Consider the following 23,842-nt stretch of genomic DNA (forward strand, 5'->3'; position numbering starts at 1 on the left):
TGCCGCCCTCTCTCCCTGCAGGATGAAGCTCTGCCCACCGTCCTGATCGGCGTGTTCATCGAACAGCCCACCCCGTTCCTGTCCCTGTTCTTCCAGCGGCTCCTGCGCCTCCACTACCCCCGAAAACGGTTGAGGCTTTTCATTCACAACCACGTGAGTAGCAGGCACTCAGTGGGGTCACCATGTGGTTTGGGTCAAGGGTCCACTCTTGCAAGGTGCCCTGAGACCTCTGAGCAAGTGACCAAACCAGGGTTATCTGGGCCAGATGGAAGTGGGCAGTAGGCTGTATCCCCAATCACTGGGTTGACTGGAGTCAGACTGGCTGCGTTTGAACCCCAATAATGCTGCTTGTATTAGCTGTGTGACCTTGGGCATCTTATTCAACTTCTCTAGGCTTCAGTTTTCTCATCAGTTAGGTCTATTCGATAGGGATACTATTAGTGCTGGCCACATGGGATTGCTGCAACGGTTAAACAAGTTTACCTCTGAAGCAGGAAGACAAGCACCTGATGAATAGGAAGCACGTAGTAGGAGCTCTTAGCTGATGTCATTATTTCCCTTCCTGCTCCAGTCAGTCTTTCATTTTCCGCCCCCTCCCCCCCTTTATTTTTGCCAAGCTGCAGGGCATGTGGGATCTTAGTTCCCCGACCAGGGATCGAACCTGTGTCCTATGCAGTGGAAGTATTGAGTCTTAACCATTGGACCACCAGGGGAGTCCCAGTTTTTCCTGCTTTGATCTGGTGATAGTTAAATTGGTTTTCTTTCCTTGAGTATAATACATTCTGAGGAGTCAGGGGGGACCTGAAGGCCTGCAGCTTTGTGATTCTGAGCTCCCTGCCTTGGCAGCCTCTCCATCCCAGCAGGATAAAGTCCCACATCTCAGCTTTTGCTGAGAGAAGCCAGACATGCTCTTAAGTCCTGCCTGCTGTCAAGGCTCTTTGTCTTCCATAGAGTCTTCCCAGCTGCCCCGTCTAGGGTCACCCTCTTCCAAGACCTCTCGGCCCTGACTGTCTGCACCCTACCTCCAAGGACCTATGGGCCCCCACTCAGCTCAGCTTGTCTGTCTCACAGACATTCAACTGTGCTGCCTGGAAACAGAAGGAGGTTATAGACTCTGCCCTTGGGAGGCTCCCAGCTTCCCTGGAGTCATCAAACCTCACACACATGAATTGTGACTTTGTGTAGAAAAAGAGAACTGTCCCAGACAGTCTTTGAGGACCTTCTGTGTGTTCTTGTCTGACTTGTCAACTCTTTGCAGTGACCCTGTGGGGAGACATGATTGGCCTCCCATTTTACAAGGGAGGAGACTGAAGCTGAGACAGGTGAAGTGACTTGTCCAAGGTCATGCAGCTAACTGGAACAGATCCAGGCTTCACTCTGAACCCTGGGTTTGTTTTTAAACACCCTGCTCTTCCTTTTTCCTCATGCAAGGGGCTCCAGGTATCGACTATTTCCAAGTGCTGTTCGAGCATCATCTGGAGTGTTTTATAGCAAAGCAGAACCCTGGGCCACACCTTGGACCAGCAGAATCAGTGACTGGATGTGGGGCTTGTGGGGTGAGGGGGGCTGTCCTGGTGACAGAGGCTTTTAAGAGGCCTGTAGACCTGGTCTAGTCAGGGGAGGATGGTCAGAGGCTGGCTTCCCAGGTAGCACTAGTGGTAAGTTTACCAGCACCCTGACCCCAGGTAGCCAATGCAGGAGACATAAGAAATGTGGGTTCGATCCCTGGTTTGAGAGTATCCCCTGGAGGAGGAAATGGCAGCCCACTCCAGTATTCTTGCTTGGAGAATCCCATGGGTAGAGGAGCTTGGTGGGCTACAGTCCAGGGGTCACAAAGAGTCGGACACGAATGAAGTGACTTAGCATGCACACACGGTCAGAGGCTGGCCAGGAAGGACACTCCAGGCAGAAGGTCTGGTGATGGCAGAGTTCCAGGGAGCAAGTCCCAGCAAGTGGCCGGGGATGTGCCAGCAATGATAGGGAGCAGCCTGGGGCAGCAGAAGGCGTTGTGGTCCCAGAGGGTGGAACCTCATCTCATCCTCAGCCTGCATCCCTTTGCCCCCAGGAGCAGCACCACAAGGCTCAGGTGGAGCAGTTCCTGGCAGAGCACGGCGATGAGTACCAGTCTGTGAAACTGGTGGGCCCCGAGGTGCGGGTGGCCAACGCAGACGCCAGGAACATGGGCGCGTGAGTTGAGGGTCATGGCGGGGGGCCATGATGTCAGGAGCCCCAGGCGGGGAGACAGAGGTTCAGAAGGCTATGTGGTCTCCAGCAAGTCCTGCCCCTCCCTTGACCTCAGTGTTCTCATCTCTCAAATGGGGAAATCGTTGAGCCAACCTCAATGCTCCTGGGGAAGGCTGAGCACTGTCACTTGGGTTCAGGAAGCAAAGGAGCGATGGAGGAAGGACTGGAGGGCCAGAGGAGATAAATGCTGACAATTGGAGAAACAGCCTCTGATTTTTTTTCCTTTATCATAGAAATAAACAAGTTTAATTTGTGTTGACTATAAAAGAATTAGAAAGTGCAGATCCGAGATTGGCAAACTCCTTATAAAGGACCAGCCAGTAAATCTATGTAAATTGGCTTTGAGGGCTCTGCTGTGACCACTCAGCCCGGCTATTAGAGCATAAATGAGCGTGGCTGTGCTCCAATAACATTTTCTTTATCAACACTGAAATTTGAAGTTCATATGATTTTCACATGACTTCTTTTGATTTTTGTTTTCCCCACTCATTTAGAAACGTGAAACTGTTCTTACAGATTTGTGATTGCTACGGGGTGGAAGAGGGATGGACTGGGAGTTTGGGATTAGCAGATGCAAACTGTTACATAGAGAATGGAAAAACAAGGTCCTACTGTGTAGCACAGGGAACTGTATTCAGTATCCTGTGATGAACCATGATGGAAAAGAATATGAAAAAAATGTGTGTGTATATATATATATACAACTGAATCACTTGCTGTATAGCAGAAATTAGCATTGTAAATCAACTATATGTCAATAAAGTAAATCTAAAAAAAGTTCTTGGGGATTCTCTTAGTGGTCCAGTGGTTAAGACTCCATGCTTCCACTGCAGAGGGCCACGAGTTCGATCCCTGGTCAGGGAACTAAGATTCCGCATGGCACATAGCATAGTCGAAAACAGAGAAAAGGGTCAAAACTCCAGGCAGTGGGCTAGATTTGCACTGTGCTCCATAGTTTGCTGAGCCTGGCACCAGTAAACAAAAAAGAACATAAACTTTTTAAGAAAATTTTAACTATTATTGATTTACAATATTGTGCTAGTTTCAGGATTCTTTTCCATTAAAGGTTATTACAAGGTATTGAATATCATTATTTTGCTGGCATCTGGCACCCAGTGCCCTGAAAACCTTGTCACTGGGGTGAGCAGGCCCACAGGCAGGTAGGTCCCTACACTGCTCGGTGCTATGGTGCCATTTACTCTGCTGGACAGAAAATCCTTGTTGTTTATTTTTTGTACATTAGTGTATATCTGTTAATCCCATGCTCCTAATTTATCTCTCCCCTTCCCCCTTTTCCACTTTAGTAACTGTATGTTTATTTTCTATGTCTGTGAGTCTATTTCTGTCTTGTAAATATGTTGGTTTGTATTATTTTTTTTAGATTCCACATATAAGTGATATCATATGATATTTGTCTTTCTCTGTCTGATTTTACTTAGTGTGACATTTTTAAAGCTTTTGGTACAGGTTGCCAAACTGTCCTCTGGAAAGGCAGAGCCAGTTTACCCATAGTACTGAGCAGTGTAGGGACCTGTCTGTGGGCCTGATCTCCCCAGTGCCCAGGTTTTCAGGGCACTGGGTGCCAGATGCCAGGCTCTGGGCCTTGTCTTGACAGCGTTGTAGTCCAGGGGTTGGGTCTCAGAGTCGGGAGGGACCTCGAGGCAGCTGGTGCCAAACTGCTGCGGGGCTGACCTGAGCTCCCTAAAAATCCTTGGCTGGTACCTGGTGATGACAAATGTGGGCAGCGGTTGGGACTGCAGGTGCAGGGATCCTGGATGGGGAGGCTGGCACCAGCACCCTGACCCCGATGACCCTGTGTTCCCTTCCCACAGGGACTTGTGCCGGCAGGACCGTGGCTGCACCTACTACTTCAGCGTGGACGCCGACGTGGCCCTGACCGAGCCCGAAACCCTGCGGCTGCTGATCGAGCAGAACAAGTGAGGCTGTGGGTTGGCCGCAGCTGGTGGGCAGGCAGGTCCTGACCGGGGCTCACGATGGCCCTGAACCTGAATCTGGGCTTGGGGCGGGGGCCCCTCCCCTGCCTGTCTCCTCCTCCACATTGGCCTCACCTGTGACTCTGGGCTTTTCTCAGCCTGGCTACCTTGTCTTTATACATATACATATATATATATATATATAATATATATATATATTTATATTATTTATTTATTTATTGTTGACCGTTCTGGGTCTTCGTTGGTGCACGTGGGCTTTCTCTAGTTGCGGCGAGTGAGGGCTACTCTTTCTGCAGTGCACAGGCTTCTCATTGCAGTGGCTTCTCTTGTTGCGGAGCACAGGCTCTAGGCGCATGGTCTTCGGTAGTTGCGCCCCACAGCCTCAGCAGCTGTGACTCATGGGCTCTAGAGCACAGGCTCAGTAGTTGTGGTGCTCGGGCTTAGTTGCTCTGCAGCATATGGGACCTTCCTAGACCAAGGCTCGAACCTGTGTCTCCTGCATTGGCAGGTGGATTTCTTATCCACTGTACTGCCAGGGAAGTCCTGGCTACCTTGTCTTAGTCTAGGATGTTCTCCACCTCCTGGTTACAAGCTCCAAGCTGTCCCACCCCCTACTCCTACCCCTCCTCCTCTGTGCCTTTCCTGGCTGCTCTGTGAAGGGTGGGGGGAGCTGGCACCAGATGGGCCAGAACCCACCCAAGGCCCTACTCCAGGGAGGTCCTTGCAGGTTGAAGGTGCTCTCCCTCCCATTCCCCACACCTGGAGCTGCCCCAACCTCCCCTCGGGCAGAGGGACTCCCTCTGAGATGCCCCCTTCCCCAGGAATGTTATCACCCCATTGATGACCCGCCATGGGAGGCTGTGGTCGAACTTCTGGGGGGCACTGAGTGCAGATGGCTACTACGCCCGCTCCGAGGACTACGTGGACATCGTGCAGGGACGGCGTGTGTGAGTACCTGCAGGATGGGGGGACACCCTCCTCTGTCTTCCTCCTGGCCTCGCCTCCCCCAGTGTTCCTGTCCTTGTTGCGCTCAAATTCCTGTTGAACTGAAGCAAGGAAGACTGCAGTCAGACACACAGAAGGACTTCCTGACAATTACCCTGGGGCCATGTGCCCAGAGTAGGGGAATCAAATCAGCACTGTCCTGCCCTCCCAGCCTGTGACTTCCCCTTCATCTGACCCCTGACCCCCAGCCTATGACTCCACAACATTGCCTGTGACCCCCTCCATCTTTCCCTCTCTCCCTTAGGGGTGTCTGGAATGTACCCTACATCTCAAACATCTACCTGATCAAGGGCAGTGCCCTGCGGGCTGAGCTGCAGGAGACAGACCTGTTCCACCACAGCAAGCTGGACCCTGACATGGCCTTCTGTGCCAACATCCGGCAACAGGTTAGCTGGGCTGGGCAGTCAGAAGAGGCTCCGTTGATGGGGAAGATGAGTTACCGTGTTCCCATGGGCTCTGTGGCTTCTGAGATCCAGCAGGACTGCTTACAGGCTGCCAGGCCCTGGTGGGGGCACTTGGGGCCCCAGGCATGAGGGCTGCCCCTTGGGGTCTGTAGAATCATTTTAGTAGACCCAGTTATCACACTATCTTTCTCTTTTTTAAAATTTTTGTTTATTTATTTATGACTGGGCTGGGTCTTCATTGCTGTGCAGGCTTTCCTCTAGATGCAGTGAACAGGGGCCACTCTCTAGTTGCAGTGCCTGATCTTCTCATTGCAATGGCTTCTCTTGTTGTGGCTCCCGGGCTCTAGAGCACAGGCTCAATAGTTGTGGTGCACAGGCTTCGTTGCTTCATGGCCTGTGGGATTTTCCTGGACCAGGGATTGAACCCACATCTCCTGCATTGGCAGGTGGATTCTTTACCATTGAGCCACCAGGGAAGCCCCACACAATCTCTTTTATGTACATTTCGACAGAGCCTAAAGAAAGCTGAACTTTCCACCTTTATTCCAAGTAATGTGCCCAAGAGATGCCCTTACCTTTTCCCTGTGCCCCACCCAATACTATTTTGTGGTTATTTTTTTTCAAATGTGACAGCGGGATGATGTTTTCCTTGTGCCCACAACTCACTCCAGGATCAGAACTCCGTCCTTTTCTTTTGCACCTTCATTCTTTCACTCCTGTTCAGTCCTCCAGGAAGTCTTCCTTGATTGCCTCAGGCCTTGGGCACTTGGGAAATGGAGTGACCCACACTGGGTTGTGAATTTAAATTTGGTGGGTAGAGGAGGCTTCAGTTTTGCCCACCCTGGGGGTGGGGTATGCAGGAGAAGGGAGGCTCTCTTCCATCTGGCCTCTTCTCCCCAGGATGTGTTCATGTTCCTGACCAACCGACACTCCTTCGGCCACCTGCTCTCCCTGGACAGCTACCAGACCACCCACCTCCACAACGACCTCTGGGAGGTGTTCAGCAACCCAGAGGTGAGGCCCCGGGTGGGTGGGCAGGCATGGGAACAAAAGGGACCTCAGTGACTTTGTGACCCGAGGCACCTCCCTCCCAGAGCCTGACCTTGGTTGGGACCCCGTGGGTCCCCCTGGCTCCCTCCAGCCCAGAGGGCTTGTCAGGCAGGATTCCATTGTGGAGAGGAAAGTGTCTCTAGAGGCAGCACCATCTGGTGGAGGAGGGACCAGGAGTTAGAGGCTGAGGTTTGTGGTCCATCAGCTGTGATTCAGTTAACCCTGTCCACCTTTGGGGCCTCGGTTATCTTTTTTTTCCAGGCAAGGCTTTATTGGGGCCCCCGCTGCAGCAGTGGGGAGTGAGAACTAACAAGAGGTTTCCTTGTTCACTCTCTCCCTGAGGAAGGGTGAGCTTGTTCCTTATATGGGGTGAGAGTTGGGTTGTGTCCAGAGGTCCAGCCAGAGCGGTAGCTTAGGTGTGTTGCCCTCTGGTGGTGTTGAGTTCAGGGGGCATGCTCAGTACCCTGCTTTTGCTCCCAGCACCCTGATTTTGCTCTTGGCTCTTGAGAAGTGGCAGTGGAGGTTGTTTGGTCCTTCCGTTATCTTTTGTCCAGAATCTGTGGGGCCTCAGTTATCTCAGCTCTAAAATGGGTGTGCTATCGCAGCCTGCCTCACCTCTGAGGGTGCTGTGCTGATCAGAGGAGGAGGAAGTTCTGACGGCATCACTAGATGTTGCAAGCCTGTGGCTGATGTGGGCACAGGCACATACCTGCAGGCAGACCTGTACACACAGCACACACATGTACACACACATGCAAACATGCACTCCCGTGGACACACTTGTGCGCCCAAACAGCTCACATGACCCAGTGGGCATAGGCACATACAGGCTCCCCCACCCCCACCGCCCCCACACCCCATGGGGCCTGGGGGGCAGAACTCCCTCTTGGAGCAGCCCATGCAGGTGAGCCTCAGTTGGCCCAGGCTGGGCTCAAGGACCCCAGCTCTCCCTCTCCTCACAGGACTGGAAGGAGAAGTACATCCATGAGAACTACACCAAGGCCCTGGCGGGGAAAATGGTGGAGATGGTAAGGCCCCAGTGCCCTCCACAAACAAAGCTGCTGGATTTACACCCGGCGTCGGCTGGGCTGCGGGGGACAGATGGCAGAGCAACAAGGCCAGCTGACCTGGGGGAGGAGCAGGAACCGCCTTCCTGTGCTTTAGTGTGGCTTGGGACGAGGGAATGCGCAGTGGGGTGCCCCTGCATCTTGCTGGCACTTTGCAGCTGGAGTCTTCGGGGGCGGAGGGGCCTGAGGCTTCTTCCCTGGCCAGAGCAGGAAAGAAGAAAATGTCCCCACCTGTGGTCTCAGCTGTGGACTGTGGGCCTAGAGTGAGAAACAGATGCTTCCTTCTCTGCTTCTCCTGGAGCCAGTGGGCCTCTGCTCCCTGGATTTGCATATTCCTTTCCTGGCTTGGCAGGCAGCTCTGTGACCTTGGCTGAGAAGGGCCAGCTCTGAGCTCTGCTTCCGCCTCCCTTCAGCAGCCTGCTGAGCTCCTGCTCCCTGGGGACACTTGTGGGGACATGGAGGGCTCACGGACTGGGGTGTAGGACTGGACATAGGCCACATGAGGGGCCTTTCCTGCAGCGGGGTCTGCAGAGGGCCATGGGGGCAGCGGGAGGATGAAGTGATGCTGATGCTTCTCTGGACCCTGTGACTGAATCCCCGCCCTCCTCAGCCTTGCCCGGATGTCTACTGGTTCCCCATCTTCACGGAGACGGCCTGCGATGAGCTGGTGGAGGAGATGGAGCACTACGGCCAGTGGTCCCTGGGAGATAACAAGGTGGAGGTCCAGATGCCTGGACTGCAATGGCGGGAGGCTGCCCCTCCCCCATGCCTGCCCTCGGGGCTCTTTTCTTGACAAGCTAGCCAACCCCTCTGGGACTCCTGGAGATGGGGGCATTGGCAGGGGTGCCTGCAGACACTTAGGAGTAGAGGGAGTGAGAAATGGGATGGAGTGTTGGTCTTCAAGTTGCCATTGCTGCTGGGTGACTTAGAGCTGCCTTCGTCTTGAATTGCTAGGTTTCCAGTTCCTGGTTTGTCATTAGAATGATTTCGCTTCCGTCACCAGATTGGGCATGGAGATGGGGGAGGAATGAGCAAATGTGGGATGCAGGAGGATTTGGAAGCGACAGCAGTGTCAAGATCGCCAGACAGCAGAAGCAAGGGGCATGGTGCATGTGACAGGCTGTGCATTCCCTGAAGGAGGAATTCATACCTGCAAGCCTCTTAGAAAGTTCAGGAACCATTTTTAAAGGCACATGAACCCCTGGGCCTATGTGCCCCTGGGACCAGCTAACATCTGGGCTGGCAGCTGGACTAAGCATGGTTCTGGTTACTGCCCAATTGACATATTTGGTGGCAGAGCTCATCTCCAGAACCCAGTAACTCAAATAGCCCACATGTGGGGTCTGGTGAACCCTTGTGCTCCAGTGACCCGGCCAGCACTGGGGCTCTAGTACCTCAGCTAACCTGTGGCCTCTGCGTTGGTTTTCTGTGCTGTGTAACAAATCACCACAAAGCTTATCAGCTTAAAACAATACCCATTTATTATCTCCCAGTGTCTGTGGGTCGGGAGTCCAGCTCAGCATCTCACAAGGCTGCAGTCCTGGTGTCAACCGGGACTGGGATCCCATTTGAAGCTTGGGGTCCTTTTCCAAGCTCATGTGACAGAACTCTTTCCTTGCAGCTGCATCATTTCAGGCAGCTTGCTTCATCCAGGCCATCAGGACACAAACGCTCTGTCTTCCAGATCCTCCTTGAAGGCCCACCTGAGATGATCTCCCTTTGGATAAAGCCAAAGGCAGTAGACGTTACATTAATTACATCTCCTGAATCCCTTCACTTTTGTCCTGTAACCTAACCTTATCCCATCAGGTTCACAGGTCAAAGGGAGGGGATTTAGACAGAGCATGTACACCAGGGGGCGCTTCCTGGGTGGCTCGGGTAAAGAATCCACCTGCCATGCTGAAGACGCAGGAGATGTCAAGGGTTCTATCCCTGGGTCGGGAATATTCCTTGGAGGAGGGCATGGCAACCCACTTCAGTATTCTTGCCTGGAAAATCCCGTGGACTGTAGCCTGCCAGGCTCCTCTGTCCATGGGGTCGCACAGAGTCAGACAGGACTGAACACGCACTACCCCAGGGAGCTGGAATTTCATGGTGTGTGTTGTGGGGGTTGGATCTTAGCGTTCTGCTTACCGCATTCTCCTTGGTCACGTCCAGGACAACCGCATCCAGGGTGGCTACGAAAACGTGCCAACCATCGACATCCACATGAACCAGATCAACTTTGAGCGGGAATGGCACAAGTTCCTGGTGGAGTACATCGCCCCCATGACGGAGAAACTCTACCCGGGCTACTACACCAGGGTGGGCGCGCCTGGGGTGCAGCTGGGATGAGGGTGTGGGGTGGGGTGGCTGGGGCTTGCGGGGGAGGAAGGCGTTCCAGGCTTGGGGGAGAGTTTACTGAATATTTGGTCTCCAGGAGTGGCGTCTCCTCCCATCGGGTGTGAGGCTAGGACCCCCCGGAAGGTGGGATCTCAGGAGGCGGGGTCCTGGGAGGCGGATCCTGTGGGCGGGGTCTCGGGAGGCGGGATCCAGGGGGCGGGGCCTCTGGAGTCACCTAGCTGGTAAGGGGAGGCCACTCTGCCTCCAGCCTTGACTCACGCCTTCGCATCCTTTTCTGTGTGCTTAAATCCTGCTCCAGCGGCTCCTATGCTAGTCCACCGAACAAGCCCCCGTTAGCTGGCCAGCATGCCCATTCCTTTAGCTCCCTCCCTCCTGTGTCTGGCTGCCTCTTTTGGCTTCCCCCCCCCTTCACTCAGTCACCTCCTCCTTGTTTACCCTACTTTTCTCCAGACACCTGCTCTGAGTATGCCAGGGCCTTGCCCCCAAGAAATCACCAGCCAGAAAGAGTCATGAGGGTTACGTTCATTTGTTCTCTTCTCTTCCTCCCTGCCCCTGCTCTCCATCATCTCCTCCTGCTCTTCCCTCCCTCCACATCCTCCCTTTATTTTTCCTTCTCTTCCACCCCATGTTTTAATTGAGAACCTTGTCTGTGCCAGAGACTGGAGAACACAGCATAAGCAGATCTGCCGTCTTGGTTGACTTTCCAGCGATTGGATGAGGGGTCCCTTCTGTGCACCCCTGCCTTTCTCAGCATTTGGGGGCCTCTCTCTAACTCCAGTTCTCTTGTTCCGCTTCCTTGGCGCAGGCCCAATTCGACCTGGCCTTTGTCGTCCGCTACAAGCCCGATGAGCAGCCCTCGCTGGTGCCACACCATGACGCCTCCACCTTTACCATCAACATCGCCCTGAACCGGGTTGGAGTGGATTATGAGGTGAGCACGGGGCACCTTGGGCCAGGGGTGGGCCAGGGCCAGGGCTGACTGGGGAGTAAGCAGCTCACAGGGTGGCCAGTCAGGGTATGCCAGTGCCAGAGAACTCTAGAGAGAGGGTGCCTGGTGCGTGGAGAAGGCTTCTTGGAAGAGGTGGGCTCAGAGCACAATTTAGTTGGGGGGAGAAGGCTTTAGACACAACAGAGCAAGGGTTTGGGACGTCTAGGGGCCAGACTGGCTGGGCTTGGGTCCTGCCTCCCTCTCACCAGCTCTGTGTAACGTGTAACCAGGCACGTTTCTTAGCATTTCCCTCATATCTTAGATGGGAAAACCTAGAGGACTCCCCTGTAGAATTGTGAGAATTAAATGAGCTCATCCAGGTAATTGCTTATGTGAATCCATAATAAGTAATCAAGGAAAATGATAGCTATTAGGAATAAAAAGTTTAGGGTTTTCATCACGCTTGAAATAAGAGGGCAGCTTTGGGAATGGCAGGACAAGATTAAAGCAGGTGTGGGGCACAGGCTTGTGACCAGAGGGGAGGATGGGGAAAGAAGGAAGACATGAGAGTGTGGAGGGAGCAGTTGGGGGCCTCAGGGCCCCAAGGAAGGGCCTCTAGGCGTGATCAGCTAGGGAGACAGCCGTTTATTCACCATTTACTCCTTAAGCTGCTATTTTCTTTTAAAAGTCTCTATGGAATTTGTCACAATATTGTTTCTGGTTTATGTTTTTGTTTTTTTGGCCATGAGGTGTGTGGGATCTTAGTTCCCTGACCAGGAATCTAACTCACAACCTCTGCGTTGGACAGCAAAGTCTTAACTGCTAGACCACAGGGGAAGTCCCAAGCTACTATTTATAAAAGCTTCTGGGGACTCAGCCCTGGGCAGGCATTGTGAAGGACACCCATAAAACACCTATCATTTTTTTGAGAGTTTACAATGTATCAGGGTTTTTCATAGGGGACAGTGTTGCTCTCTCAGCAGACATTGGCAATATCTGAAGACATTTTCAGTTGTCACAACTATGAGGGTACTACTGGCATCTCTTGGGTAGAGGCCAGGGGTACCCAGGACAGCTCCCCCATAAGAATTATCTGGCCCATGTGGTGATGACTGTACAGCAGTGTAAATGTACTTATTATCATTATATACTTGAAAATGATTATGATAGTAAAGTTTATGTTATGTGCATTTGCCACAATTAAAAAATAGTTATCTGACCCAAAATGTCCATAGTGCTAAGGTTGAGAAACCCAGCCCTAAGCTAGCTCTTACTTGTATCATATCATTTAATTCTCACAACCCTGTACAGTTTAATGCCCATTTTCCAGAAGGGCAAACTGAGGTTCAGGTTGGTCACAGAGTCACTGCCCAGTGCTGCCTGCCTCCAAGGCCAGTGCTTCTGATTCCTTGTTCTTTGCTGAGTGTCTTCCTTAGGCAGCTCATGGCTGTCGCGCCACAGGACATCCCCAGGCAGGCTGTACTGAGGGGCCCCTTGGCTGTGATGGCTCAGATGGGAGAATGGGGGTGGGGGTGGGGGGAGGGCCCGGTGTCCTGTTGGGGAACCGGCACTTCCTGTTGGGGAATCGACACTTCCTGTCTTGCAGGGCGGGGGCTGTCGGTTCCTGCGCTACAACTGCTCCATCCGAGCCCCACGGAAGGGCTGGACTCTGATGCACCCTGGGCGACTCACGCACTACCACGAGGGGCTCCCCACCACCAAAGGCACCCGCTACATCGCGGTCTCCTTCGTCGATCCCTAACTGGGCAGGACGGGCCACCACAGACCTTTCCCTCTTGGTCAACAACCACTGCCCAGCAGCCTCCGGCGCCTCCGGGCCCAGGGAACCGGATCCAGCCTCCAGGGTCTTGACCTCTCACTGCCTTTGAGCCACCTTCGGAGAGACGGGGCCTCAGGCCAGAGGCAGAGCACAGCTCCTTGGCTGGGACCTTCCTGGTGCTCTGGATGTCTTCCGGGAAAAACTGTTCACTTTCACTGCTTTGTAGGAACTGGTCTTTTCTCACCCATCTTCCTGAAAAACCCAGTCCCACTTCCTCTGCTTCTTCCAGGAGGCAGTGCTTGAGCACAACAGGGGCTGACCCAGCTGCCCAGAGAGACTCTAGGGGTGAGAAGTCACACCCCAGAGCTTCTCCCCAGCAGAGCTGCAGCCTCAGGGCCTTCTGCTTCAGGGTTGACACTGAGACCTGGGTCAGACTCAAGTCCCCACCCGACCGTGGGACTGCAGCAGCCCCATCCTCCCTGGCTCCTATCATGGGAGCAGAACGCTGTCCCTTGGAGACGGTGACTCGGAAAACCTCCTGGGAGACAGGAAGTGCATGAATGTCGCAGCTCCATCCTCTACTTGACCTTTGCTGGGGTGGGGCAGAGCGGGGAGTGGTGTGTCCACACACTGCACTGCGTCATCCTGTCCTGGATGCCTCCGGAGAGAGGGACAGACAGAAACAGTGTTCCTATTAAAGGTCATTCAAACCACTGAATGGGAGATGCTGGGGTAGGTGGGTGTGCACGTGTCAGGGCGGGTGTCTGCAGGGAGAGGTTTTACTAGCGAGGAAGGCTGGCTGTGTCAGCAGATTGGGTGACTTGTGTCTCACACCGAGTCACATGTGTTCTCTGTCTCATTTGTATATTCCATAAACCTTCCATGTGAGCCAGGCTCTGCTACCTGGGGCGCATGGTGTCATCTCCCAAGATCCAAACCAGGTGTCACTCTCCTCCGAAGCTTTTGCTGACCACCCTTCCTGCGCACATGAACGTCAGCGAGCAGAGAACTTCTGGTGGTCCTGCCACACCCTGGGCAGATTTGTAGCATCCATAACACGTCAAGGCATTTATTAATGTTATGAAGTGTTAGTTGCTCAGTTGTGTCTGACTCTTTGTGACCCCACGGTGGAGCCTCTGTCCATGGGATTCTCGAGGCAAGAATGCTGGAGTGGGTAGCCATTCCCTTCTACAGGGGATCTTCTTGACCCAGGGATTGAATCTGGGTCTTCTGCATTGCAGGCAGATTCTTTACTGCCTGAGCCACCAGGGAAGCCCATTTATTAATAATAAGTGCCAACCTCTGTCCATCCCTGCTGTGGGCTGGCCATCATACATGTCAGGCACTCAGCATGCAGTCTTCTGGGGTGGGGACTAGCATTGCCTTTTTATAGATGAGGAAATGTAGGCTTGGAGAGGCCAAGTAATTGACCTAAAGTCACAGAAGTAAGTGGTAAGGATGGGGATTTGAATATGATTTCAGCAGAAATCTGGTCCCTGCCCCACACCCCCACCTCCCAGGTACCCTGTAGTCACTGATGGGGACAGAAAAAAACCCAAATGCAGTTCACTGTGAACCCACGGTGATAAATGTCACAGTGGCTGTAAGAACTGTGGGGAGCTTAGTTTTTCTAGGTGATTTTTGCCCCCAAGGGCCATTTGGCAATGTCTAAAGGGATTTGAGGTGGTCACAACCTGGGAAGGGGGTTGGAATGCTGCTGGCAGTAGTGAGTCGGGGCCAGGAATGATCCTAGACATCCTACAAGACATCCTGGCTGCCAACAAAGACTTGCCCCCAATACCAGTGGTGCTGAGACTTAAGAAGCCTGCTGGTGGTGCTTTAGTTGTTAAGTCATGTCCGGCTCTCGAGACCCCATGGACTGTAGTCTGCCAGGCTCCTCTGTCCATGGGATTCTCCAGGCAAGAATACAGGAGTGGGTTGCCATTTCCTTCTCCAGGGTATCTTCCCAACCCAGGGATCAAACCTGGGTTTTCTGCATTGCAGGCAGATTCCTTACCTACTGAGCCACAGGGAAGCCGAGAAGCCTGCTAGCAGATGCCATTTAAGCTGGGCCTTGGAGGGGGAGGAGGTTTCCAAGAGGTAGAGACATTCTCCAGGTCAGGAGATGGAGCTGTCAAGGCATAGGCGGGACTGAGAAGCAGGTTGGCGGGTATGGGTGATGTGGAGGGGATCAGATTGCAAAACCCATTTTCTGTGGCTAAGGTGAGTTGGACTTTATTTAGTTGGAGTCATTCAGGGGGTTTTCTTATGTGTTCTGAGGAGATAGTTTTTCTTTTTTTAATTAAAAAAGTTGAAGTATAATTCATTTACATGTTTCAGGTATACAGCAAAGTGATTCCATTATATATACTTTTCCTCTATAGGCTATTGGGCTTCCCTGGTGGCTCAGTGGTAAAGAATCTGCCTACCAAGCAGGAGACGTAGGTTTGATCCCTGTTGGGAAGATCCTCTGGAGAAGGAAATGGCAACCCACTCCAGTATTCCTGCCTGGGAAATCCCATGGACAAAGGAGCGTAGGGTCACAAAAGAGTCAGATATGACCTAGTGACTGAACAACAACAACAGATTATTACAAGATATTGAATATAGTTCCCTGTGCTTTACAGTCAGTCCTTGTATACAACAATAGTTGTGTTATCTGTTAATCCCAAATCCCTAATTTATCCCTTCTCTCCAAAAATAAGTTTTTGTTTTTAAAATAACCCATGGTGAAGGGGCTTCCCAGGTGGCGCTAGTGGTAAAGAACCCACCTGTCAATGCAGCAGACCTAAGAGACGGGAGTACAATCCCTGGGTCAGGAAGATCACCCTGGAGAAGGGAATGGCAGCCCACTCCAGTATTCTTGCCTGGAGAATCCCATGGACAGAGGAGTCTGGCAGGCTACAGTTTTTAGGGTTGCAAAGAGTCAGACATGACTGAAGCAACTGAGCATACATGCAGTTCATGCACTATGAATTCAAACATAAGATGTCAAATCTTAATCTCTTTCCCACCTCTGACCCCCAGCTTTCTCGTTCTCCCCAGAAGTGACATGCCTATTCAGTTTCTTGGGTGTCCTTTCTAAACTGGTCTGTGCTATACAAGGGTGTGTCTTAGGGTTGCGTTTAAGTGTTAACCTTTTTCCAATGCCAAATGCAATTCATGTCCACTGTGGAAATGTCCGTCAAAATAGAAATAGGTAATGTGGAAGAGATGTCCTGCAATTGTACCCCACCCCTGCCCTGCACCTCCACAATCACCATCAGCCAAGATGGGGGAGTCTGGTCATTGGAGGCCTCAGAGCTTGATGCAATGCTTCAGAGAGAAAGTGGGGTGCTGGTTGGAGACTCATGCTAGAAGGCTGGGGAAGGATTCCAAGGCTTCTGCAGTGGCTCAAGCAAGTGACCAGCACCTCGGCCAGAGCTCACAGGAAGGAATGGATAGGACACATGCTTAGGAGGGAGAACCTTCAGGCCTCCTCAAAGAAGGGAAATGGAATTTATTTCATGCCCTTGGAGAACGGACAGTTCCCTTAGGGAGTTTGGAGGAGGAAGCAATCAGACAGCTGCTCTACGAGGCAGGAGTACAGGTTTGGAGGCAGGGTCTGGGTGTGGCTTCACAGTCCAAAGTCTGACTCTCAGGAGGGGAGGCTACTAGCTCAGGACAGAAAGAGTGGAACAGCTCCTTCTGACCTCACTGGGAGCTGATAAGCTGGTCCAGTTGTTACTCAATTGCTAAGTCATGTCCGACTCTGCAACCCCATGGACTGCAGCACGCCAGGCTTTCCTGTCCTTCACTATCTCCTGGAGTTTGCTCATATTCATATCCATTGAATTGGTGATGCCATCCAACCATCTCATCCTCTGTCACTCCCTTCTCCACCTGCCCTCAATCTTTCCCAGCTTCAGGGTCTTTTCCAATGAGTTGGCTGTTTGCATCAGGTGGCCAAAGTATTGGAGCTTCAGCTTCAGCATCTGTCCTGCCGATGAATATTCAGGGCAGATTGCCTTTAGGATTGACTGGTTGGATCTCCTTGCTGTCCAAGGGACTCTCAAGAGTCCTCTCCAGCACCACAGTATGAAAGTATCAATTCTTTGTTGCTTGGCCTTCTTAATGGTCCAATTCTCACATCCATACATGATTACCAGAAAAACCACAGCTTTGACTATATGGACCTTTGTCGGCAAAGTGATGTCTCTGCTTTTTAATATGCTGTCTAGGTTTGTCATGGCTTTTCTTCCAAGGAGCAAGTGTCTTTTAATGTCAACCCCATGAAAAGTATGAAAAACACTGGTCCAGAGGCAGTTTGTCTATTGAGGTATCTGTGGCAAGATTATACCCTAGAGCAGCGCAGTCCAGTAGAGACAATGTTGGCTTTCCATACCTATTTGCACATGGAGGGAGCTGTTCTATGCCATTTTATATAAGGGACTTGAGCATCTGAGGATTGTGGTACCTGAGGGAGATCCTGGAACCAATCCCCTGCTGATACCAAGGAACGACTGTATAATATGAACCATAAATCTGAGTGTTTTTCCTTAAATTCCACACAATATTCCACTTATGACACTTCTGGTCACCAAATGTGTCTGGGTTTTTCCCACACCAAGCAATCCTCCAATTCTGAGTAGACACAGAAAGGGTGTTCTACAAATTTAACTCAATTTTGACACTATTTATAAAGAAGGCTGAGCGCTGAAGAATTGATCCTTTTGAACTGTGGTCTTAGAGAAGACTCTTGAGAGTCCCTTGGACTATAAAGAGATCAAACCAGTCAATCCTAAAGGAAATCAACCCTGAATATTCATTGGAAGGACTGATGCTGAGGCTGAAGCTCCAATCTTTGGCCACCTGATGCAAAGAGCCGACTCATTAGAAAAGACCCTGATGCTGGGAAAGATTGAGTGCAGGAGGAGAAGGGGACAACAGAGAACAACATGGTTGGATGGTATTACCGACTCAGTGGACATGAGTTTGAGCAAGCTCCAAGAGATGGTGAAGGACAGGGAAGCCTGGTGTGCTGCAGTCCATGGGGTTGCAAAGAGTCAGACACGGCTGAATGGCTGAACAACAACAAAGCATCAGATCCCATAGATTAAGGGCTCAGTCCAACTGGACTATCCCCACTTCAAATGCCAATAGCAAGTCCAGGTTGTCACCTGTTCTTCTGACTAACCATTTATAAACTAGAGACTCCCATGATCCCTCCCCTCTCAAGTTTGACTAAATTTACTACAGTGGCTCACAGAATTTTGGAAAATAGTTTACCTACTAGATTACTGGTTTATTATAAAAGGATATCACTTAAGAACAGCTAGGACTTTCCATGGGCTTCCCAGGTGGCTCAGTGGGTAAAAAAATCTGCCTGCAATGCAGGAGACACAAGAGATGTAGGTTTGATCCCTGGGTCAGGAAGATCCCCTGGGTAAGGACATGGCAATCCACTCTAGTATTTTGCCTGGAGAATCCCATGGACAGAGGAGCCCAGCATCCATGGGGTCGCAAAGAGTTGGATACAACTAAAGTGACTGAGCACAGCACAGCACAGGACTTTCCTGGTGTCACAGTGGATAAGAACAGGACTTTCCTGGTGTCACAGTGGATAAGAATCTGCCTGCCAGTGCATAGGACACAGGTTCGATCCCTGGTCCAGGAAGATTCCACATGCTGCGGAGCAACTAAGCCTGTGTGCCATAACTACTGAGGCTGTTCACTAGAACCCAAGAGCTGCAAGTACTGAAGTCCTTGTGCCTGTAGCCTATGCTCTGCCACAAGAGAAGCCACCACAATGAGAAGTCTGTGCACTGCAACTAGAGAGTAGCTCCCACTCGCTGCAACTAGAGAAAAAGCCTGTGCAGCAACAAAGGCTCAGCAACAGCCAAAATTAAATAAATAAATGAATAAAAAATTTTAATTAAAAGGACAGTTGGATCAAAGATACATAGGACAAGGTATGTGGGGAGGAGTGATGAGTTTCCATGCTCTTTCTGGGTGCACCCCCCTCCCAGCACCTCCATGTGTTCACCAACCTGGAAGCTCTCTGGACTATAGTTCAGGGCTTTTTATGAAGACCTCATTAGGTAGATATTAAAGCATGCAGGTAGCTAGATATTAGCAGAGAAAGCACGGGCCAGATGGCAGAAAACCACACATCTGTAATGATCAGACAAAGAAAAGCAGGAACCTCCAGACTGATAGGAAACCACACATTTTGGGGTGATAAGTGTACTGGAGGCAGACAAAGAAAGGTGAGAAAAGGCGGAATCTCTGGTGTCTAAACCTAACCTTTTGCTCATTATGTTCTCATTACAATAAAGTCAGCCTTGCAGACAAGAAGTACCCATCACACACTGATGCCACGACACTGTCAATCAAGGCTAAATAAGGACAAAAATCCCTCCTCCCCTCCAGAAGGTGAAGCTGGGATGAAAATCAGGGAATATGACCCCCAAGCATGCAGTTCCGAATGAATATTCCACCCTTTCATTTGTATGTACCACATAACCGGCTTGCTAAGAAAACTCAGGGCAGCTACTTGCCTGTGTCTGCTCTCCCTTTGAGAGCATGATTGATGAGCGACAGTTGCTCAGTCATGTCTGACTCTTTGCGACCCCATGGACTGGAGCCCACCAGGTTCCTCTGTCCATGGGATTCTCCAGGCAAGAATACTGGAGCGGGTTGCCATTTCCTTCTTGAGAGGGTACTTTTGCTTAAATAAATTCTTGCTTTTCTTTCTTAACCTCCCGTCTCTGAATGGACAAGAATTTTTCTTTTACTGGGAATATAGACACAGTTGATTAAATCATTGGCCATTAGTGATCAAGTCAATCTTCAACTCCTCTCTCAGGAGGTGGAGCAGGGTGGTAGGGCTGAAAGTTCCAACCCTCTAATCAAGTGATTGGGTTTCCCTGGCAACCAGCCCCCATCCTTAGGAGCATTCCAAAAGTTGTTTCATTAACATAAATTCAGTTGTGACTGAAAGGTATGATTCACAAAAGACATTCATTTCACCTTTATCTGAATAGCTCTGAAGGTATTTCAGAAACAGAGGACAAAATTAAATATAACAAATGATGCCCCTGTGGCTCTTATATAGGTAATTACCAGGTATTTAGGAGCTCTGTGGCAGGAACAGTGAATTAAGACCAAATAAATAGTTTTTATTATAAACCACAATATCACGGCGAGCCAGTTGTGTAATTTTAGATTTCTTAGTAGCCCCATTTTAAACAGTAGAAAGGAATAGGTGAACTTCATTTTAGTAGTATATTTCATTTAACCCAATTTATCCAAAAATAACTATATCATTACACACAATCAACATAAAAATATGAGCTCGTTGACATTCCTTTTCTTACGGAGTCTTACACCTCTCAGTTTGCACTGGCCACATTTCAGGAGCTTGCTTGTGGCTCATGGCTAGGGGCTATCATACTGGAGAGCACAGCCTTGGAGCCTTCTCTGCCGTCGCTGAGGCCACCAGGAGCCTGTTTATTGCTGTGTCCCAATGCCTGGCACATAATGAGGCCTAGTGAGCTGCCATATGTGAGCTGGGGTAATCTCCGCTCTGAGCCAGTTGGGGCTGCTGTGAAGGTTAGAACGATATGCCCTGGGTACCCTGCTCAGTGACTGTTGCTTTGCTATTCTTACTTCCTCAAAGTCAGTTGAAGGGCGGCAGGCTCAGGCGTGCTTCCTGAATTTCTCTTGAGAGCTCTTCTCTACAATTACCAAACGCAAGCGTGGATTGCAGAGCAAACAGACTCTGGCTCTTGGGGTCGGGCTCTAGAGCAACAAACGAAAGAAAAGAGCGGGAACCTCTAACCTACGCCCTGGGTTTCTTTTTCCCTTGACAGCTCGTGGCCCCGCCCACCCCTGCCCTAACCGGCGCCTGGCGGAACTACAGCCCCCATGATGCAGCGGGAGTCCCGAAAGTACGTCATCGGTTTGGGACGCCCTGGCGGTGAATAAGGGCACCGAGGCGCCTCTTCTGGAGCTGAGCCAGCTGACCCCTGACCCATAAGGGTTAGTACGGTGGAACCCGCTGAGCTCGGAGTCCACCGACTCACTGGGACCAGAACGGCGAGCCTGCGACGGCTGGTGACGCGCGCGTCCTCCCTCCTCCTCTCGCCTCGGCCGGGAGTGGCGCTCGTTGGTGACGTCGGGGGTATGATGGCCGCTGGGAGGCTAGGAAGGTGAAGGTGAGAGCGAGTGTGTCGGGTGGTGGGGCCTGACCCGGCCCAACAGGGCGAGTCCTGGGTACCCCAGCGTGGGCCGGTGGGACGCCGGGTTCCCGAAGGCTCAGGATCCGGGCCGGCGGGCGTCCCCACGCTCCCGCCTCGCCGCCGGGCCCTCCGCGGCCCTTGGAGGAGGGGGCGGGACTCGGGGTTCGGGGTCTTGGGGGTGGGGTCTTCCTGAGGCTTCTTGTCACTCCCCCGCCTTCCCGCTTTCTCACCCTTCCCCGCCAGATTCTATTTTTGCCCTTTCCCCATTTCTTGTCCAGTTCTCTATATTTGCCATTACTTATTCAGCACATGATAGGTGCCCATGTTCATCATCGTAGGCGCCCCAATTTAGGCACTTACTGCCCTGGCACAGTTGTCACTTTACTTGTTTGGCTTGTGGATGGACGGTAAGCTCCATTGAGGGCAGGGGCTGTTTTTTATCCATTGCTAACTCTAGCGCCTAGCACTCACGCACACATATGCGTGCACACAGGTGCACGCACACACACAAGGCAGACAGAAAATGTACATAATTAGCTGCTTGGACGCTTGAAGCCAAAACTGCCCATTCCCATTTCCATCTGTTGTGAGCCTTGATTGCCCTATTTCTTTAATTTCTCTATCTGTTCTCTTTCTCTCCTCCCAGAAAGGGCTCTGTCACCCTTCCCATCCCCAAGAGTCAGGTGAGGCCCCTCCACATAACTGAAAACAAGTGAGGCTTGCAGTCAGTGAGAGAGAGAGGCCATATCTTAGTTGCAAGCTTGGCCTCTTAACTCACAGTCCATAAATCTTTAAATATTCCAAGCCTGTCTTTGCACTGTGGAATTGAGAGTTAAGTAAGACATTTTACAGCATCTGACAGATCGAGGCCTTCAGTAAGTTCCACTTCTCTGTCTCAACTCCACCTTCCCATCTCTAGTCCTCAGTGCCACAGCCCTCAAGCCTAGTCCTTGAACTGGTTCTGCCCTCTCCTGTGGCCCCTCTGGATGTGATTTTACCAGAGTCTCTGCTTGTCCCCAGCACATGGCTGAACACATGATTGTGCACACCCAGGCTTGGCCCCACACCCGTGGGTTGTTTTTCCCCAGGGCACTTCCTCACCTACCACCCCAGCACCTCAGTGAGTAAACTTCCCTCGGGCATGAGTTTGTTTGGCTTTTTAAACCTGATTAGACTTGTTTGGCACCATTTTTTTCCCCTGCCTGTTGACCTGTCCCTTTGCTTTTCTAGTAACTCAGAATTGGCGGAGTCAATCAGTAGCTATCTTCATCCTGAGACAAGAGGGAGGAGAACTCAAATTCTTTTCCTCTTTTTGACCCAGCCCATGTTCATGATGCCTACCCTGTGAAAGCCTCTCACCATTGGAAAAGTAAGTGATGGCCGACATATCTGGTACCCTGGAATTGTGTGGAGTGGAAAGGGGTGTACTCTGCTGGCTATCTAGCGGCAAGTCTCTTGGATAGGGGTCTCTTGAACAGAGCTGGATTTTTCCAACCTGTGTTGGAAAAACCTGTCTCCTTTCACATGATTTCACTGGTTGCAGAGAAAGCCTATTTAAATGTTGACAGTTAAGAAAATGGCTGGGATCTCTGGGCTGCGTGAAGAACGAGTCTCTATCTCCCTCATTTGTTCTCTGCTGTGCTGGCTCCTCTGTCCCCTTCTCTGCCCACCGGAATTTGGGTCACTGGCTCCTTATCACAGTTCTTCTAAGAGTCTCCTCTGCCTCTTTACTGTGTATACTCATTTGTTTCAATTTCTCAGCTTTTCCTCTGTTCCAGTTGTACCAGCAGACGATCTGTGGATCCATTTTATTTTCCCTGCTAGGAGTCGCTGTGCATGAAACTGGGTAAGGAGGTGGTGTGGACTCAGGGACTGTGCTTGGGATCCAAACACACCTTGGAGTGAATTTTGTTGCTGCTGTCCCTGCTCCCGCGGCACCTAATCCTCCTCCACTAATAGCCTAGGTTGAGGCTGAGCTTTTCAGTACCTGCGAGTGCTAGTAGCATTTTAGAATTGATTTTAGTTTAGTATCTGTTACTACTATGCCCCCAGTACTTTTTTGTCATGGGAGAAGGAGACTACTAGGATGAATGAGGCTTTTCCCAAAGTATGATCCTTCTCCTGTTATGTAGAAGAAGGTTTTCTTCAGATAAGTTTGTGAAATGCAGCATTAAATGCAGTTAAGTGAGAGTCATTACAGCAGGCCTTCCTTCCCAAAGTCTTTGTTGTGCTCATGTGCTACAGTGCAGGAGGAGACTGTAGAATGTAGTGTTTTACAAATTGATTCTACTATGGAGCCGTGTATATGGAACATTGGCTGCATTAGAGTTCTGTGGACCACACTTTGGAAAATGCTAGTGTTAACTCTCTGAAACCATGACCTCGGGAAGCACTTTGAGGCGGTCACAACAGCTTGATGCGTGCCACTTGGTGGATAGCTGATACTGGAGCTTGACTCTGGCCCAGCTGTGCCCGGAGGACCGGCTCTGCATGTCTGCTGTGAGCCCTGTGGTGAAGTAGGTGCTATCGAGACTTTCCAGAGGAGGATCAGGAACCAGCTGCTTCCCCCCACTCTGAAAGCCTAGGAAGCCAGCTGGTGGAACCCCAAGATAACCCAGTCTTGGAGTGTGTGTGTATTTGCAGCTGTGGTCCATTTGTGCACATGTGTATGCCCAGCTCACTCTTTGGAAGGATTACATCCTGGAATCTGACAGATTTGATCAACTCTCTTGACTCATTGAACTCCAAATACTAAGAAACAGATGCTTGACCAAAGGTTGCTTTTAAGAGAAAAGTAAATACATGTATCCCAGGTTTAGAAAGGTAGGAAGGTAATTCCCTTTA

General features: G+C 51.1%; 2 protein-coding genes across 24 annotated transcripts in view; both read left to right on the plus strand.

The window, feature by feature from the left end:
* Positions 1–13,490, plus strand: part of PLOD1 (procollagen-lysine,2-oxoglutarate 5-dioxygenase 1) — a 30,016-nt gene extending 16,526 nt beyond the window's left edge. Inside the window, exons 9-19 of the mRNA XM_081491434.1 lie at positions 22–153; positions 2,066–2,187; positions 4,077–4,181; positions 5,021–5,146; positions 5,449–5,590; positions 6,509–6,622; positions 7,621–7,686; positions 8,336–8,440; positions 9,883–10,029; positions 10,874–10,999; positions 12,603–13,490. Coding sequence (XP_081347560.1) covers positions 22–153; positions 2,066–2,187; positions 4,077–4,181; positions 5,021–5,146; positions 5,449–5,590; positions 6,509–6,622; positions 7,621–7,686; positions 8,336–8,440; positions 9,883–10,029; positions 10,874–10,999; positions 12,603–12,758 — 1,341 coding nt within the window. The 3' untranslated portion in view covers positions 12,759–13,490. The remainder of the gene's footprint in view (positions 1–21; positions 154–2,065; positions 2,188–4,076; positions 4,182–5,020; positions 5,147–5,448; positions 5,591–6,508; positions 6,623–7,620; positions 7,687–8,335; positions 8,441–9,882; positions 10,030–10,873; positions 11,000–12,602) is intronic.
* Positions 13,491–20,930: 7,440 nt separating this feature from the next.
* MFN2 (mitofusin 2) overlaps positions 20,931–23,842 on the plus strand; it is a 29,753-nt gene continuing 26,841 nt past the window's right edge. For 10 of the 23 annotated variants that reach the window (XR_014054009.1, XR_014054010.1, XR_014054012.1 and 7 more), the window contains exons 1-2: positions 20,931–20,974; positions 22,229–22,367. The gene's annotated coding sequence lies outside the window, so the exon portion shown is untranslated. Of the gene's footprint in view, positions 20,975–22,228; positions 22,368–22,759; positions 22,845–23,842 lie in introns of all 23 variants that reach the window. The other 13 variants (XR_014054011.1, XR_014054013.1, XM_081491436.1 and 10 more) reach the window with 2 other exon arrangements.

The sequence above is a fragment of the Giraffa tippelskirchi genome, chromosome 5 (assembly GCF_054371585.1).
Source record: "Giraffa tippelskirchi isolate mGirTip1 chromosome 5, T2T-mGirTip1v1.2.pri, whole genome shotgun sequence".
NCBI classification, from domain to species: Eukaryota; Metazoa; Chordata; class Mammalia; order Artiodactyla; family Giraffidae; genus Giraffa; species Giraffa tippelskirchi.